This window comes from Panulirus ornatus, chromosome 58, assembly GCF_036320965.1.
Source record: "Panulirus ornatus isolate Po-2019 chromosome 58, ASM3632096v1, whole genome shotgun sequence".
NCBI classification, from domain to species: domain Eukaryota; kingdom Metazoa; phylum Arthropoda; class Malacostraca; order Decapoda; family Palinuridae; genus Panulirus; species Panulirus ornatus.
Window position 1 is genome coordinate 39149077 of NC_092281.1, and position 20709 is coordinate 39169785.

At 50.3% G+C, this 20709-nt stretch overlaps 1 protein-coding gene across 1 annotated transcript in view; it reads left to right on the forward strand.

Moving 5' to 3' along the window:
- The window catches only part of LOC139766740 (uncharacterized), a 116737-nt gene that overhangs the window by 46654 nt on the left and 49374 nt on the right, over positions 1 to 20709 (forward strand). Inside the window, exons 5-7 of the mRNA XM_071695661.1 lie at positions 3129 to 3288; positions 4357 to 4480; positions 9233 to 9347. Coding sequence (XP_071551762.1) covers positions 3129 to 3288; positions 4357 to 4480; positions 9233 to 9347 — 399 coding nt within the window. The remainder of the gene's footprint in view (positions 1 to 3128; positions 3289 to 4356; positions 4481 to 9232; positions 9348 to 20709) is intronic.

Sequence of the window (20709 nt, forward strand, 5' to 3'; positions counted from 1 at the left end):
TCCCTCCATCCTCCACCATCAGTAAGGGATCATGGGTCCATTGATCCTCGGCAATCAGTAAGGGATAATGAGTCCCTCAATCCTCAATCATCAGTAAGGGATAATGTGTCCCTCCATCCTCCACCATCAGTAAGGGATTATGAATCCCTCCATTCTCCAACATCAGCTATGAATAATGGGTCCCTCCATTCTCCATCATCAGTAAGGGATAATGAGTCCCTCCATCCTCCACCATCAGTAAGAGATAATGAGTCCCTCCATCCTCAACCATCAGTAAGGGATAATGGGTCATTCCATCCTCAACCATCAGTAGGGGATAATGAATCCCTCCATCCTCATCCATCAGTAAGGGATAATGGGTCCCTCCACCCTCAACCATCAGTAAGGGATAATGGGTCATTCCATCTTCAACCATCAGTAGGGGATAATGAATCCCTCCATCCTCATCCATCAGTAAGGGATAATGGGTCCTCCATCCTCCTTCATCAATAAGGGATAATGGGTCCTTCCATCCTCCATCATCAGTAGGAGATGATAGGCCTCTCCATCATGCACCATCAGTAAGGGATAATGAGTACCTCCATCCTCCACCGTCAGTAAGGAATAATGGGTCCCTCCATCCTCAACCATCAGTAAGGGATAATGGGTTCCTCTAACCTCCACTATCAGTAAGGGTTAATGGGTCCTTCCGTCCTCCAGTATCAGCAAGGTATTATGGATCCCTCCATCCTCAACCATCAGTAAAGGATAATGGGTCCCTCCATCCTCAACCATTAGTAAGGGATAATGGATCCCTCCATCCTCAACCATCAATAAGGGACAATGGGTCCCTCCATCCTCAACCATTAGTAAGGGACAATGAATCCCTCCATCCTCCACCATCAGCAAGGGATTATGGGTCCCTCCTTCCTCCACCATCAGGATGGGATAATGGGTCCCTCCATCCTCAACCATTAGTAAGGGATAATGGATCCCTCCATCCTCAACCATCAATAAGGGACAATGGGTCCCTCCATCCTCAACCATTAGTAAGGGACAATGAATCCCTCCATCCTCCACCATCAGCAAGGGATTATGGGTCCCTCCTTCCTCCACCATCAGGATGGGATAATGGGTCTGTGTATCCTCAACCAGCAGTAAGGGATAATGGATCCCTCCATCCTCAACCATCAGTAAGGGATAATGGGTCCCTCCATCATAAACCGTCAGTAAGGGATTATGAATCACTCCATCCTCCACCATCAGTAAAAGATAATGGGTCCCTCCATCCTCCACTGTCAGTAAGGGATAATGGATCCCTCCATCCTCAACCATCAGCAAGGGATAATGGGTTCCTCCATCCTCCATTATCATAAGGTATAATGTTTCCCTCCATCCTCCGCCATCAGTAAGGGATAATGGGTCCCTCTATCCTCAGTCACCAGTAAGCGATAATGGGTTTCTCCATCCTCCACCTTCAGTAAGGGATAATGGATCCCTTCATCCTCTACTATCAGTATGGGATGATGGGTTCCTCCATCCTCCACTATCAGTAAGGGATAATGGGTCCCTCCATCCTCTATCATCAGTATGGGATAATGGGTCCCTCCATCCTCCACTATCAGTAATGGACAATGAATCCCTCCATCCTCCACTATCAGCAAGGGATAATGGGTCCTTCCATCCTTCAGTATCAGTAAGGGATAATGGGTCCCTCCATCCTCCACTATCAGTAATGGACAATGGGTCCCTCCACCCCCTACCATCAGTAAGGGATAATGGGTCCCTCCATCCTCCACTATCAGTAAAGGATAATTAATCCCTCCATCCTTAACCATCAGCAAGGGATAATGGGTCCCTCTATCCTTCACTATCAGTAAGGGATAAGTGGTCCCTCCATCCTCCACTATAAGTAAGGGATAATGGGTCCCTCAATTTGTCGTGATACTTTTATTTACTTGGAAATAATAAGTTCCTTTGACATCAGTCTCTCAATTTCATGGGTCGTTGAATTACTAGTATGTGGGCGTTAATGGGTCTTTATCACCGGAAGTTAGTATGTTCTTGAATTATTGTTTCCTACGGCTTATTGGATCAGATTATAAGTTTGGGGATTTAAGGTCTTTAGCTTAATAGTCAGTGGCATAACAATGAGTGGAACATAGCAGGTACATTATTAGTCAGTGGGAGTTAGTAGTTCCCGGCAAAGTCACTGAGTTAGATGAAACAGGCCCATTGCTTATTAGTAATTGTGAGGTGATGAACGTTTGAATCAAGGAACAGTAAATGGGAGTACATGACGGTCTTATATCATCAGTGAGTGAAAATTCATGCATTCTTAGCCTGTTTTATTTGTACATAATGAATAATTGAGTAATATCAGAACCTGAAGGTTAACGAATAAATCTGTTATAAGTGGGAGATAATGTATTCCTGCTTTATCATCTATGTATGAAAATAATGTCTCTTGTATTATACAAGTGAGTGGGATTTATTTTTATGATTGTTAGTTATCGGAAGTTATTGACTTCGATAATTAGCGAGTGAAGTGATTCGTTCTTCCACACATTCGTCTCCATGTAATTGCTCGTGACATAAGAAGACTTTATAGAAGTCTCTATGTTAGACACAAGTTCACATTGGCGTTACGTTCAAGGTGATGGTTGGAAGAAGGAAGGGCGACGCCTTGTGAACTCAGTCCTCCAGTACTATCATCAGACAAGAGTTTCCTCCACTATAAACAAAACTGTTTTGGGGATATCTATAGTCCATTTTTGTTTGGCATCAGATTTAATAAACATCATCATGTTTCATCTGTATAACTTCATCATCATCATCATCATCATCATCATCATCATCATCATCATTATACAGAAAAGGAAATTTTGCATCAGATTTAACAAACACCATCATGTTTCATCTGTGTAACTCCTTCATCATCATCATCATCATCATCATTATACAGAAAAAGACATTTCTCTGCTCCTACAGCTTCATTTTCTTCTGTGTTCTTACGTTCGTTTATATAGATCAAAGAGCATCACATCTTCTATTATCTTTCTCAATGTGTTCCCATGTACTGTCTCGCACCCACAGTGCTTCCTGACTCCACTGACATTTCGTAGGACTCATGCCTCCATCTTCTTCAGGCAGTCGTCGGAGACGTGTCTACTGAGCAAGAGTAACGTGGGTCTAGCCGGGGGCCTGGTGACCTCGTGGGGCTGGGAGTACTACGAACTCAAGTCTCTGATGATCAACTGTAGCGACAAGTTCGTTTGCAGGGACGGCAAATGCCTCAACACCACACAGGTAAGGCCTACCACACTGACTTGGTGAGCCTTCTTCACCTCACGCCTCACCACATGCCCTGGGGTCGTATTTTCTCAACTGGGCGTCATAATTCACCAGCAGTGTTACCTCACAAATGGCTTTAACTCGGAGACGGTCTTGATTCACAGCGTGTGCACCAAGTGGACGTGTGTCAAATGTCTTAACTTGAATGTGATCGTCGTCTAGTAAGTGGTGTTTCACTGTCTATACTGAGATATATATCATTAATCATCTGAATGTACAGCTGGCTTGTTTGTTTTTAATTTTGTCTTTTATTTCATGCTTAACGATATCCCTGGTAACGGTATGCCATATGTTAAAGCAGACATGAAAAAAGTTAACAAATATAGACTTTAATCTAACGTCTTCATAACTACTTTCGTTTGTGTAAAGCAAAATCTTATAATGTACTTGAGCATACGTGTGTCGTGCTTTGCATCAAAACGAGTCGGCAGACGGGTACCTACATCTGATCACAGCAACATATTTCTTTAAAAAGAAACAGTTATGGTCAATCTAGACGCATCCAGTATCCTAAGGTACGCCTCAAGTACAAGACACGCTGTGCCTTCTCAGCCAACACTCCTTCGACCCCTCCTAGACATCAGCATATTGAACTCACTACCTCGACATAAAGGTTATGTCTGTATCTCTGAGCTTCACCTCAGTTACCTGCCTTCTTGACACTGTAGCATCCTGTCACAATCATCTTCTTGGCCACAATCTTGGTCTATCCAACTTGAGCCCAGTTCTCTGATGTTGGCACCAATTTGGCTCAAACTTCTCGTCCCAGCCTCTTGACTCTATTATATAAACCTCATCTAAAACCCTTCACACAGATTGCTCCTCCTCGATCTCATCATTGCCATTCCAGCCTCTTAAAGCCACCCCGTTCTTGATCCCGCCCACTGGATCGCTAAACAGACTGACCTCCCAATACTGCCACAAACCTCTTGAACACAAATGATAATCACGTGTAACCCCCCCCCTCCCCATTAATCCCTGATATCAGGCCCACCATACTGACACGAATTTTCGCCCCACCAGCAGTGTGATGGAAGGCGTGACTGTAAGGATGGAGAGGACGAGTTCGAGTGTAGGGACAAGGTGAATTTCCAGGTCAGGCTCGTCAACGGCTCTGACACACATGAGGGCCGCGTCGAGGTCAGAGGTACAGTCAGCGGTCGTCTTAAATCGTTAGCATTTATCCCCATATCGTGTGGCTAGTGATTGTAGTGGTCACACGGACACTGTCATTGGCATGACCGCCGACGTATAGTCATACTGCTGTTATTAACCCAAGGTCATCCTCACTGTAGACATAATTAATGACGTCACTAGTAGTAAGCCGGTACCATTTCATCGCAGGTTATCATCATTACTGTAATATCTTCTTACATTATTTTACCGTCTCATCCATAATAGATTGCCAGGAATCGTTGTATTTATTTATTTATTATTTATTTATTTTGCTTTCTGGGTGTCTCCCGCGTTAGCGAGGTAGCGCAAGGAAACAGACGAAAGAATGGCCCAACCCACCCATATACACATGTATATACATACACGTCCACACACGCAAATATACATACCTATACATCTCAACGTATACATATATATACACACAGAGACATATACACATATACACATGTACATAATTCATACTGTCTGCCCTTATTAATTCCCATCGCCACCCCACCTACACATGAAATAAGAACCCCCTCCCCCCTCATGTGTGCGAGGTAGCGCTGGTAAAATACAATAAATGCCACATTCGTTCACACTCAGTCTCTAACTGTCATGTAACAATGCACCGAAACCACAGCTCCCTTTCCACATCCAGGCCCACACAACTTTCCATGGTTTGCCCCAGACGCTTCACATGCCCTGGTTCAATCCACTGACAGCACGTCGACTCCGGTATACCACATCGTTCCAATTCACTCTATTCCTTGCCCTCCTTTCACCCTCCTGCATGTTCAGGCCCCGAACACTCAAAATCTTTTTCACTCCATCTTTCCACCTCCAATTTGGTCTCCCACTTCTCCTCGTTCCCTCCACCTCTGACACATATATCCTCTTGGTCAACCTCTCCTCACTCATTCTATCCATGTGACCAAACCGTTTCAAAACACCCTCTTCTGCTCTCTCAACCACACTCATTTCATTACCGCACATCTCTCTTACCCTATTATTACTTACTCGATCAAACCACCTCACACCACATATTGTCCTCAAACATCTCATTTCCAGCACATCCACCCTCCTGCGCACAACTCTATCCATAGCCCACGCCTCGCAACCATACAATATTGTTGGAATCACTATTCCTTCAAACATACCCATTTTTGCTTTCGGAGATAATGTTCTCGACTTCCACACATTCTTCAAGGCTCCCAGAATTCCCCCCCCCCCCTCCCCCACCCTATGATTCACTTCCGCTTCCATGGTTCCATCCGCTGCCAGATCCACTCCCAGATATCTAAAACACTTCACTTCCTCCAGTTTTTCTCTATTCAAACATACCTCCCAATTGACTTGACCCTCAACCCTACTGTACCTAATAACCTTGCTCTTATTCACATTTACTCTTAACTTTCTTCTTTCACACACTTTACCAAACTCAGTCACCAGCTTCTGCAGTTTCTCACATGAATCAGCCACCGGCGCTGTATCATCAGCGAACAACAACTGATTCACTTCCCAAGCTCTCTCATCCACAACAAACTGCATACTTGCCCCACTTTCCAAAACTCTTGCATTCACCTCCCTAACAACCCCATCCATAAACAAATTAAACAACCATGGAGACATCACACACCCCTGCCGCAAACCTACATTTACTGAGAAGCAATCACTTTCTTCTCTTCCTACACGTACACATGCCTTACATCCTCGATAAAAACTTTTCACTGCTTCTAACAACTTGCCTCCCACACCATATACTATTAGTACCTTCCACAGAGCATCTCTGTCAACTCTATCATATGCCTTCTCCAGATCCATAAATGCTACATACAAATATATATATATATATATATATATATATATATATATATATATATATATATATATATATATATATATATATATATATATATATATATATATATATATATATATATATATATTTATATTTATTTATTTTGCTTTGTCGCTGTCTCCCGCGTTTGCGAGGTAGCGCAAGGAAACAGACGAAAGAAATGGCCCAACCCACCACCATACACATGTATATACACACACGTCCACACACGCAAATATACATACCTATAAATCTGAATGTACACATATATATACACAAAAAGACACATACATATATACCCATGCACACAATTCACACTGTCTGCCTTTATTCATTCCCATCGCCACCTCGCCGCATGTGGAATACCATCCCCCTCCCCCCTCATGTGTGCGAGGCAGCGCTAGGAAAGTACAACAAAGGCCCCATTCGTTCACACTCAGTCTCTTGCTGTCATGCGATAATGCCCGAAACCACAGCTCCCTTTCCACATCCAGGCCACACACAACTTTCCATGGTTTACCCCAGACGCTTCTCATGCCCTGATTCAATTCACTGACAGCACGTCAACCCCGGTATACCACATCGATCCAATTCACTCTATTCCTTTCCCGCCTTTCACCCTCCTGCATGTTCAGGCCCCGATCACACAAAATCTTTTTTACTCCATCTCTCCACCTCCAATTTCGTCTCCCACTTCTCCTCGTTCCCTCCACCTCCGACACATATATCCTCTTGGTCAATCTTTCCTCACTCATTCTCTCCATGTGCCCAAACCATTTCAAAACACCCTCTTCTGCTCTCTCAACCACGCTCTTTTCATTTCCACACATCTCTCTTACCCTTACATTACTTACTCGATCAAACCACCTCACACCACACATTGTCCTCAAACATCTCATTTCCAGCACATCCACCCTCCTGCGCACAACTTGTTGTTAGAAGTTGTTAGAAGCAGTGAAAAGTTTTTATCGAGGATGTTAGGCATGTGTACGTGTAGGAAGAGAGGAAAGTGATTGGTTCTCAGTGAATGTAGGTTTGCGGCAGGGGTGTGTGATGTCTCCATGGTTCTTTAATTTTTTTATGGATGGGGTTGTTAGGGAGGTGAATGCAAGAGTTTTGGAAAGAGGGGCAAGTATGAAGTCTGTTGTGGATGAAGGAACTTGGGAAGTGAGTCAATTGTTGTTCGCTGATGATACAGCGCTGGTGGTTGATTCATGTGAGAAACTGCAGAAGCTGCTGACTGAGTTTGGTAAAGTGTGTGAAAGAAGAAAGTTAAGAGTAAATGTGAATAACAGCAAGGTTATTAGGTACAGCAGGGTTGAGGGTCAAGTCAATTGGGAGGTAAGTTTGAATGGAGAAAAACTGGAGGAAGTAAAGTGTTTTAGATATCTGGGAATGGCTCTGGCAGCGGATGGAACCATGAAAGCGGAAGTGAATCATAGGGTGGGGGAGGGGGCGAAAATTCTGGGAGCCTTGAAGAATGTGTGAAAGTCGAGAACATTATCTCGGAAGGCAAAAATGGGTATGTTTGAAGGAATAGTGGTTCCAACAATGTTGTATGGTTGCAAGGCGTGGGCTATGGATAGAGTTGTGCGCAGGAGGATGGATGTGTTGGAAATGAGATGTTTGAGGACAATGTGTGGTGTGAGGTGGTTTGATCGAGTAAATAACGTAAGGGTAAAAGAGATGTGTGGAAATAAAAAGAGCGTGGTTGAGAGAGCAGAAGAGGGTGTTTTGAAATGGTTTGGGCACATGGAGAGAATGAGTGAGGAAAGATTGACCAAGAGGATATATGTGTCGGAGGTGGAGGGAACGAGGAGAAGTGGGAGACCAAATTGGAGTTGGAAAGATGAAGTGAAAAAGATTTTGTGTGATCGGGGCCTGAACATGCAGGAGGGTGAAAGGAGGGCAAGGAATAGAGTGAATTGGATCGATGTGGTATACCGTGGTTGACGTGCTGTCAGTGGATTGAATCAGGGCATGTGAAGCGTCTGTGGTAAACCATGGAAAGCTGTGTAGGTATGTATATTTGCGTGTGTGGACGTACGTATATACATGTGTATGGGGGTGGGTTGGGCCATTTCTTTCGTCTGTTTCCTTGCGCTACCTCGCAAACGCTGGAGACAGCAACAAAGCAAATATATATATATATATATATATATATATATATATATATATATATATATATATATATATATATATATATATATATATATCATGAAAATTTACAAACATTTCTCCGTTTACTCAACAATTTATTACTTGTCATCAACTTTACTGTGGAAATTGAAAATAATGGCAAGTTACCATTTTTAGATTGCATGATCCATAGGGATGGTAGCAAGCTTAGATTTAGCATATACAGAAAACCTACCAAGGTATGCTCATATATCCATCATTACTCAGCTCAATAAGACAGTTAAATCACCATGTATATATATATATATATATATATATATATATATATATATATATATATATATATATATATATATATATATATATATATATATATATATATATATACATGGTGATTTAACTGTCTTATTGAGCTGAGTAATAATGGATATATGAGCATACCTTGGTAGGTTTTCTGTATATGCTAAACCTAAGCTTACTACCATCCCTATGGATCATGCAATCTAAAAATGGTAACTTGCCATCATTTTCAATTTCCACAGTAAAGTTGATGACAAGTAATAAATTGTTGAGTAAACGGAGAAGTATTGTAAATTTTCATTTGTTGGCCAAACACAAACATCATGTATATATCTAAACCCAATTGCATTACAGGGTAAGATATTGTTTAGTAACTTTGTTTCAAAGAGTTCCACGTAAAGATCATGTCAATAGCTGTTGACCCTGGAGACATTTTTTAAACTATATCAACCCCGTGGGTGGCAGCATTCGGGCGCTGGGGTCCCGTGTGTGACGACATGTGGAGTGTACCTGAAGGAGATGTTGTGTGCCAGCAGCTCGGCTTCTCTCTTGGGTCCAAGGAGGTCTTTCCTAGCTCACATGATACCGCCACCCCATTTTACATAAAGTAGGGGTTTCCCCCATCCGTTTTCCTTGTCTGTAAACAGTTATTTAGATTCACTTTCTTCTGACCCACTCACACCCCGAGAGGGACCAAATTGTTTCCCCAAAAACACAACCGAACACAATTGCTACCCCTGTGTTTTTGGTTGTCGTACTGACTTCTTTGGGGCAAACGGGGATGGTTGACCGGGGCGCACCTTTCATTCCATCTACGTTCATCTTCCCCCAGGGGCTGGGCGAGGAAGAATACCTGGGAACAGACAAAAGTGTTTGGTTGGGTTTTTTGGTTGGTGTCTGTGGTGTGTTGGGGGTGTTTGTGTTATGGTGTGTGTTTGTGTGTGTTGTATGTTTTGTTGAGTTGTGGGGTGGTGGTGTTTGTGTGTTGTGTGTGTGTATGTGTTGTGTTGTCGTTGTGTTTTGTTGGTGTGATTTTTGTTGTGTGTGTGTGTGTGTGGTGTGTGGGTTGGGTGTGTGTGTGTGTGTGGGTGTGTTTAGTGTGGTGTGTGTGGTGTGTGTGTGGGTGTGTGTGTTGTGTGGGTGTGTGTTGGGGTGTGTGTTGTGTTGTTGTGTGTGTGTGTGTGGTGTTTGTGTGTTTGTGTATGTGTGTGTGTGTGTGTGTGTGTGTTTTTGTGTGTGGTGTGTGTGGTGTGTGTGTTTGTTTTGTGTGTGTGTGGTGTGTTGTTATGTGGTGTGTGTGTGTGTGTGTGTGTGTGTGTGTGTGTGTGTGTGTGTGTGTGTGTGTGTGTGTGTTTGTGTGTGTGTGTGTATGTGTGTGTGTGTGTGTGTGTGTGTGTGTGTGTGTGTGTGTGTGTGTGTGTGTGTGTGTGTGTGTATGTTTGTGTGTGTGTGTGTGTATGTGTGTGTGTGTGTGTGTGTGTGTGTGTGTGTGTGTGTGTGTATGTGTGTGTGTGTGTGTGTGTGTGTGTTTGTGTGTGTGTGTGTATGTGTGTGTTTGTTTGTGTGTGTGTGTATGTGTGTGTGTGTGTGTGTGTGTGTGTGTGTGTGTGTGTGTGTGTGTGTGTGTGTTTGTTTGTGTGTGTGTGTGTATGTGTGTGTGTGTGTGTGTGTGTGTGTGTGTGTGTGTGTGTATGTGTATGTGTGTGTGTGTGTGTGTGTGTGTGTGTGTGTGTGTGTGTGTGTGTGTGTGTGTGTGTGTGTCTAGGTGTACATACATACTTATGGGTAAAGACATGATACCTATATGCAAGGTTAAGACGCAACAACAGAGTGAAAAACTCTCTTCCCGTAAATCACAAATAGTAATAATCACAGTACAGCCCACCCCACTACCTTGACCACAGTGCTACTGTACCCCACTACCCTGACCACAGTGCTTCCCCACCCCACTACCCTGACCACAGTGCTGCCCCAACCCACTACCCTGACCACAGTGCTGCCCCACCCCAATACTCTGACCAAAGTGCTGCCCCAACCCTCTACCCTGTCCACAGTACTGCCCCACCCCACTACCCTGTCCACAGTACTGCCCCACCCCACTACCCTGAACCCAGCACTACCCCACCCAACTACCCTGACTACAGTGCTGACCCACACCAATACCCTAACCACAGTACTCTCCCACCCCACTACCCTGACCACAGTACTGCCCCACCCCACTAGCCTGACCACAGTGATGCCCCATCCCACTACCCTGACCACAGTGTTGCCCCACCCCACTACCCTCACTCAACCTCACTCACCTCATTACCCTGACCAGAGTGCTGCCCCAGCCCACTACCCAGACCATAGTAATACCCACCCCACTACCCTGACCACTGCACTACATTATCCCACAACCCTGACCATAGTATTGCCCCACCCCACTACCCTAACCAGAGTACTCCCCCACCCCACTGCCCTGACCACAGTGCTGCCTCACGCCACTATCATGACCACAGTGCTGCCCTACCCCACTACCCTAACCACAGTACTGCCCATCCCATTACTCTAACCACAGTGCTGCCCCACCCTGACCACAGTGCTGCCCTACCCCGCTACCCTGACCAGAGTGCTACCCCACCCCACTACCCTGACCATAGTGCTGCCCCACCCCACTACCCTAACCGGATTGCTGCCCTACCAAACTACCTTGTACACAGTGCTGCCCAACCTGACTACCCTAACCACAGTGATTCCCCGCCCCACTACCATGACCACAGTGCTGCCCCACGCCACTACCTGACTACAGTGCTGCCCCACCCCACTACCTTGACCAGAGTGCTGTCCCATCCAACTACCCTGACCACAGTGCTGCCTCACCCCACTACCCTGACCACATCACAACCCCACCCGATTACCCTGACCATAGCGTTGCCCCACCCCATAACCCTGACCACATTGCTGCCCCACCCCACTACCCTGACAAGAATGCAGCCCCACCTCACTACCCTGACCAGAGTGCTGCCGAACCCCACTACCCTGACCACAGTGCAGCCCAATCCCACTACCCTGACAATAGTGCTGCCCCACCCCAGAACCCTAACCACAGTGCTGCCCAACCCCACTACCCTGACTAAAATGGTGCCCCCACACCACTACCCTGACCACAGTGCTGTCCCCACCCCACTACCCGGACCAAAGTGCTGCCACACCATGACCACAGTACTACCCTACCCCACTACCCTGACCATAGCGCATTCCCATCCCGCTACCCTGACCACAGTCCTATCCCATCCCTCTCCCCTGACAACAGTGCTGACCCACCCTGACCACAGTGCTGCCCGACCCCACTTCCTGACCACAGTGCTGACTCCACCCCACTACCCAGAAAACAGTGATGACCCCACCCCACTGCCCTGACCACAGTGCTGCCCCACACCACTACCTTGACCACAGTGCTATCCCCACACCACTACCCTGACCACAGTGCTGTCTCACCTCAGAACTCGGACTACAGTGCTGCTCCACCCTAATACCCTGACAACAGTGCTGCCCGCACCCAACTACCCTGACCACAGTGCTGCCTCCACACCACTACCATGACCACAGTGCTGCACCAACCCTACTACCCTGACCATAATACTGTCCCCTCCCAACTATCCTGACCACAGTGCTGCCCAGCCCCACTACCCTGACCACAGTATTGCCCAACGCAACTGCCCTGACCACGATGCTGCCATACCCTAATAACTTAACTACAATACTACCTCGCCCCTCTACCTGGACAACAGTGCTACCCCATCCCACTACGCTGACCACATGCCTGTCACACCACACTACCCTTACCACAGTGCTGCCCCACCGTACTACCCTGAACACAGTGCTGCCCCGCCCAACTACCTCGAAAACAGTGCTACCCCATCCAACTACCCTGACCTCAGTGCTTTCCCGCCACATTACCCTTACCACAGTGCTGCCCCACCGTACTACCCTGACCACAGTGTTGCCCCGCCAAACTGCCTCAAAAACAGTGCTACCCCATCTAACTACCCTGGCCCCAGTGCTTCCCCGCCACACTTCTCTTACTACAGTGCTGCTCCATCACACTACCATGTCCATAGTACAGCCTCACCCTGCTATCTTGGCCACAGTGCTCCTCCACCCTACCAACCTAACCACAGTTCTGCCCCACCATACTACAGTGGGGCTGCCCAACCCCACTACTCTAACCACAGTGCTGCCCCACTCTGACTACAGTCCTGCCCCACCAAACTATCCTGAACAAAGTGCTACCACAGTGCTACCACAGTACTCTTCCACCATACTACCATGCCAACAGTGGTACCCCACCTCATTACCCTGACCACAGTGCTGCCCCACCCCACTAACCCGACAACTGTACTACTCCACCGCACTACCCTGACCACAGTACTGCCCCACCCCATTACCATGACCACAGTGTTGCCCCATCCCACTACCCTGACCACATTGCTGCCTCATCCCACTACCCTGACCACAGTGCTACCCCACTCGACTACCCTGACCACAGTGCAGCCACACCCCACTACCCTGAAGATAGTGCTACCAAACTCCACTACCCTGACCACAGTGCTACCCCCATCCCACTACTCTGACCACAGTGATACCCTCACCACCCATCGAACTGCCTTCGCCATAGTGCTATCCCCATCCCACTACCCTAACCACAGTGCTGCGCCACCCCACTTCTAAGACCAAAGTGCTGCCATCAAATCACTACCCTAACCACAGTGCTGCCCCACCCTGACCACAGTGCTGAGCCAGCTCACTACCCTGACCACAATGCTGCCAACCCTACTAACAGGACCACATTGCACCCCCACATCACAACCCTAACAACGGTGCTACTCCACCCTGACCACACTGCTGCCGCACTCCGCTACCCTGACTACAGTGGTGCCCCACCCTATTCCCCCGACCATAGTGCTGTTCCACCCCACTACCCTGACCGGAGTGCTGCTGCACCTCACTATCCTGAACACAATACTACCCCATCCCATTAGCCTAAACGTAGTACTGCCCCACCCCACTAACCTGACCACAATACTACCCCACTCCACTACCCTAACCACAGTGCTGCCCCACCCAACTACCCTGACCACAGTGGAGCCCTATCCAACTACCCTCGACACAGGGCTGCCCGATCCCACTATCCTGACAATATTGCTGCACCACCCCACTACTCTCACCACAGTACTGCCCCACCCCACTACAATGACCACAGTCTGCCCCACCCCAGTAGCCTGACCACACTTCTGCTGAACCCCAATACCCTGACCACAATGCTGTCCCAACCCCACTACCCTGACCACAGTGCTCCCCCACCAAACTACCCTGACAACAGTGCTGTCCCATCCCACTATCCTGACCACAGTGCTGACCCACCACCCTACCCTAGCAACAGTGCTGCCCCACACCACTATCATGACCACAGTGCAGCCACCACACCACTACTATGACCAGAGTGCAGCTCCTACATCACTATCCTAACCACAGTGCTGCCCCACCTTGACCACTGTGCTGCCCCACTGCACTACCCAAACCACAGTGCTGCCTCATAACATTCCCCCGACCATAGTGCTACCACACTCCACTACTCTAACAACAGTGCTGCAGCACCCCACTACCCTGACCACAATACTGCCCCAGTCCATGACCCTGGCCATAGTTTTCCCTCACCCACTGCCCTGACTACAGTGCTGCCCCATCCAACTCCCCTGATCACAGTGGACCCCACCAAACTATCCTCGCCACAGTGCTGCCCCATCCCAATAACCTGACCACATTGCTGCCCCATCCGACTACCCTGGCCACAGTACTGCCCCACCCTACAACTTTGACCACATTTACTGCCCCACCCAACTACCCTGACCACAATTTAGCTGCACCCCAGTACCCTGACCATAGTACTGTCCAACTCCACTATCCTGACAACATTGCTACCCCACAACCCTGATCAGAGTGGTGCCGAGCCCCACTACTCTGACTACACATGTACACAATCATACTTGCTGCCCCCATCCATGCTCGTTGCGACTCCGCCACACATGAAACGGCACCCTCCTCCCCCCGTGCGCGCGCGAGGTATCGCCAGAAAAAGACAACATAGGCCACATTCGTTCACTGTGCTGCCGACCCCACTGCCCTAACATTAGTGCTACCCTCACCCCACTAACATGACCACAGTGCAGCCCCACACAACTACCCAGACCACAATACTGCCCCATTCCACTGTCCTGACCACATTGCTGCCCCACACCACTACGTTAACCACAGTGCTGCCCAACCTCACTACCCTGACCACAGTGATGACCCCACCATACTACCCTGACCACAGTGCTGCCCCATCGAACTACCCTGACCACAGTCCTGTCCCACCGCACTACCCTGACCACAGTGCTGCCCCACTCCACTACACTAACCACAGTGCTGCCCCAGCCCACTACTAAGACCACAGTGCTGACCCCAAATCATTACCCTAACCACAGTGCTGCCCCACCCTGACCACAGTGCTGCCTCAGCTCACTACCCTGGCTACAGTGCTGCCCCACCCCATTAACCCGACAAGAGTGCCCCATAACCTCACCCTGACTAGAGTGTTGCTGCACCCCACTACCCTGACCACAGTGCTGCCCCACCTCACTACCGTGACCATAGCACTGTCCCGCCCTGCTATCTTGGCCACAGTGCTCCTGCACCCTACAACCCTGACCACAGTTCTGCCCCACCATACTTCCATGACCACAGTGCTGATCTACCACTCTACTCCGAACACAGTGCTGCCCCACCAAACAACCCTGACCATAGTGCTGCATAACCCTATTACCCTCACCATAGTGCTGCCCGCACCCCACTACCCTGATCATAGTGCTGCCCTACCCTACTACCCTCACCACAGTGCTGCCCCACCCCACCACTCTGACCACAGAACTGCCCCACCCTGACCACAGTCTTGCCCCACCCCACTATCCTCACCAAAGTGCTGCCACACCCTAACCACAGTTCTGCCCCATCATAATACCATGACAAGAGTGCTACCCCACCCCACCCCACTGCCGTGACCACAGTTCTGCCCCACCATAATACCCTGACATCAGTGCTACCCCACCCCACTACCCTGACCACAGTGCTGCCCCACCACACTAGCCTGACCACACTCGTACCCCACTGCACTACCCTGACCACAGAACTGCTCCACCCCATTACCCTGACCACACTGCTGCCCCACTCCACTACCCTGACCATATTGCTGTAATACTCCACTACCCTGACCAAAGTGCCACCCCAACCCACTACACTGACCACAGTGCTGCTCCACCCAACTACTCTCACCACAGTGCAGCTCCATCCCCACTACCCTCACCACAGTGCAGCCCCACCCCACTACCCTGACGATAGTGCTACCCCAACCTACTACCCTGACCACAGTGCTACCACCACCACACTACCCTGACCACAGTGATGCCCCCACCCTACTACCCTGACCACAGTGCTGCCCCACCTAACTACCCTGACCACAGTCCTGCACCTACCCCACTACCCTGACCACAGTAATACCCCACCCAACTACCCTAATTACAGTGCTGCCCCTTCCCACTACTAAGACCACAGTGCTACCCCCGAATCACTACCCTTAACCATAGTGCTGCCCCACCCTTACAACAGTGCTGTCCCAGCTCAATACCCTGACCATTCCCCGACAATAGTGCTGCCCCACATCCCCACACTGACCAGAGTGCTACTGCGCCCCACTACCCTGACCACAATACTGCCCAACCCCACTACCCTGACCAGAGAGCTGCCCCACCACACTGTCCTGACCACAGTGCTGCCCCCATCCAACAACCTGACTACAGTGGAGCCCCATCCTACTATCCTCGCCACAGTGCTGCCCCATCCCACTATCCTGACCACATTGCTGCTCCAACCACCTACCCTGATCACAGTACTACCCCATCCCACTACCCTTACCACATTACTGCCCCACCCCACTACCCTGACACAGTTCTGCTGCACCCATTACCCTGACCACAATAGTATCCCATCACACTACCCTGACTACAGTGCTGCCCCACTCCACTGCCCCGACCACAGTGCTGCCACACACCACTACCCTGATCACAGTGTAGCCCCATCCCGCTCCCCTGATCACAGTGCCGCCCCATCCCACTATCCTGACCACATAGCTGCCCCACCCGACTACCCTGATCACATTGCTGCCCCACACCATACTACCCTGACCACAGTGACACCCAACCCTATTACACTGATCACATTGCTGCCGCCACCGAACTACCCTGACCACAGTGCTGCCCCCGCCCCACTGCCCTGACGAGAGTGCTACCCCCACACCACTACCCTAACAATAGTGCTGCCCCACCCCACTACCCAGACCACAGTGCTGCTCCCACCCTCAACCCTGAGCACCGTGCGGCCCCCACTCCACTACGCTGACCACAGTGTTGCCCCACCCCATTACCCTGATCACAGTAATTACCCACCACACTAACATAACAACATTGCTACCCAACCCCACTACCCTGTCCACAGTGCTGCCCCACCCCACTACCCTGACCACAGTGTAGGTCCACCTTGATACCCTGACCAGAGTGCTGCCACACCACACTACCATGACCACAGTGCTGCCCCCACCCAACTACTCTGACCGCAGTGATGCCCCCACCCCACTTCCCTGACCATAGTACTGCCCCACCAAACTAGCCAGCCCACAGTGCTGCCCCCACCCCACCACGCAGACCACAGTGCTTCCTTACCCCACTACCCTAACCACAGTGCTGCCCAACCTCACTATAATGACCGCAGAGCAGCCCCCACATCACTACTCTAACCCCATTGCTGCACTACTCTGACCACAGTGGTGCCCCGCCCTACTACCCTGGCCACAGTGCTGCCCCTAACCATTCCCCAGACCATAGTGCTGCCCCACCCCATTACCCTGACAAGAGTGCTACCGCACCCCACTACGCTGACCACAGTACTGCACCAACGCACAGCCGTGACCACAGGTCTGCCCCATCCCACTACCCTAACCACAGTGCTGCCCCCACTCAATTACCCTGACCACAATGGAGCCCCACCCCATTACCCTCACCACAGTGCTGCCCCACACAACTATCCTGACCACATACCTGCTCCACCCGACTACCCTAACCACAGTTCTGCTGCACCCCACTACCCTGACCACATTACTGTCCCACCCCACTACCCTGACCACAGTGCTGCCCAGCCCTTCTACACTGACCATCTTGCTGCCGCCAACACACTACCCTGACCACAGTGCTGCCCCCACCCCACTGCCCTGACAAAAGTGCTGCACTCACACTGCTACCCTCACCACAGTGCTGCCCTTCCCTACTACCCTGATCACAGTGCTGCCCCACCACACTGCCCTGACAAAAGTGCTGCACTCACACCACTACTCTGAACACCAAGCTGCCCCTACCCCACTACGCTGACCACCGTGCTGCCCATCCCACTACCCTGACCACAGTGCAACTGCACCTTACTACCCTGACCACAGTACTGCCCCACCCTACAACTCTGACCACAATGCTGCCTCACCTCACTGTCCTGACCATAGTGCTTCCCCCACCCAACTATCCTGACCACAGTGCAGCGCCACCCCACTACCCTAATCACAATGCCGCCCCACCCCACTATCCTGAAAACATTGCTGCCCCACCCCACTACCTTGACAACAGTACTGCCCCACCCCAAAACCCTGACCACAGTGGTGCCCAGCCCCACTACCCTCACTACAGAGCTGTCCCACCCTACTGCCCTGACCATAGTGCTGCTCCACCCCACTAACTTGACCGGAGTGCAGCCCCAACACACTACCCTGACTACAGTGCTGCCCCATCCCACTATCCTGACCATACTCCTGCCCCACATCACTACCTTAACTACCCCACTACCCTGACTACAGTGAAGCCCCACCCTTACCACAGTGCTGACCCACCTTACTACCCTGACCATAGTGCTACTCCACCACACGACCCTCACCACAGTGCTGCCCCAATCAATACCCTGGCCACAGGGCAGTCTCACCCCACCACCCTGACCATAGTTCTGCCCCACCACTCTACCCTGACCACAGTGCTACCCCACACTGACCAGAGTGCTGCCCCAACACACTACCCTGACCACAGTGCTGCTCCAACATAACCACAGTGTTGTCCTGCCCTAACCACAGTGCTGCCTCACCCCACTACCCTGACTGGAATGCTGCCTTACCCAATTACCTTGACGAAAGTGCTGCCCTACCCCACTACATTAACCACAGTGATTCACCACCCCACTTCTCTGACCACAGTGCTGCCCCCACTCCACTGACCTGTCAGGAGTGCTACCCCCACACCACTACCCTAACAATAGTGCTGCCCCATCCCACTACATAGACCACAGTGCTGCCCCCAGGCACTACCCTGACCACAGTGATACTGCACCCCACTACCCTGACCACAGTACTGCTCCACCCCGCTACCCTGCCCACAGCGCTGCCTCACTCCATTACCCTGACCATAGTGCTACCCCCACCCAACTACCCAGAACAAAATGCAACCGCACCCCACTAACTTGACCACAGTGCTGCCCCATCCTACTATCCTGAAAGTACTGCTGCCCCTCTTGACTATCCTGACCGCAGTACAGCCCCACCCCACTACCCTGTCCACAGTGGTGCCGAGCCCCACTACCCTGACCATAGTTATGCCCCATCCAACTTCTCTAACCACAGTCCTGTCCCCCTTCCCCCACAAACTTGACCACATTGCAGCCCCACCCTACTACCCTGAACACATTGCTGCCCCATCCCACTATCCTGACCACATTGCTGCCCCACACCAACACATTAACTACAGTGCTGACCAAACCCACTACCCTGACTACAGTGATGCCCCGACCCCACCGCACTGAGCACCGTGCTGCCCCCACACCACTACCCTGACCAGAGTGCTGTCCCCACCCCACTACCCTAACCAAAGTGCTGCCCCACCCTGATCACATTACTACCCCACCCCACTACCCTGACCGCAATGTTGCCCCATCCCACTATCCTGACCACATTGCTGCCCCACACCACTACATTCACCAGAATGCTGCCCAACCCTACCACCCTGAATACAGTGATGCCTCGACGCCACTACACTGAGCATCGTGCTGTTCCCACACCATTACCCTGACCCCAGTGCTGTCCCCACCTCAGTACCCTGACCAAAATGCTGCCCCACCCTGACCACAGTACTGCCCCACCCCACTACCCTGACCACAGTGCTCCCTCATCCCACTACCCTGACCACAGTCCTGCCCCACACCACTATCCGGACCACAGTGCATTCCAACTCCACTTCCCTGACCACAGTCCTGCCGCACCCCTCTACCCTGACCACAGTGCTGCACGACCCCACTTCCCTGAGCAAAGTTCTGCCCCCAACCCACTACTCTGAAAACAGTGATGACCCCACCCCACTACCTGGATCACAGTGCTGCCCCACACCATTACCCTGACCACAGTGCTGTCCCCACACCATTACCCTGACCACAGCGCTGTCCCACCTCAGTATCGGGACCACAGTGCTGCCCCACCCTACTACCTTGACCACAGTGCTGCCCCACCCCTTTACCCTGACCACAGTGCTGCCTCCACACCACTACCCTGACTAAAGTGCTGCCACAACCCTATTACCCTGACCCCAGTACTACCCCCTCCCAACTATACTGACGACAGTGCTGCCAAAGCCCACTACCCTGATCACAGTACTACCCCACCCTAGTTACCTGACTACAATGCAACCCCGTCTCTCTACAGTGCTACCTCATCCCACTACGCTGACCACAGTGCTGACCCACCACACTACCCTTACCACAGTGATGTCCAACCCTACTACCCTCACCACGGT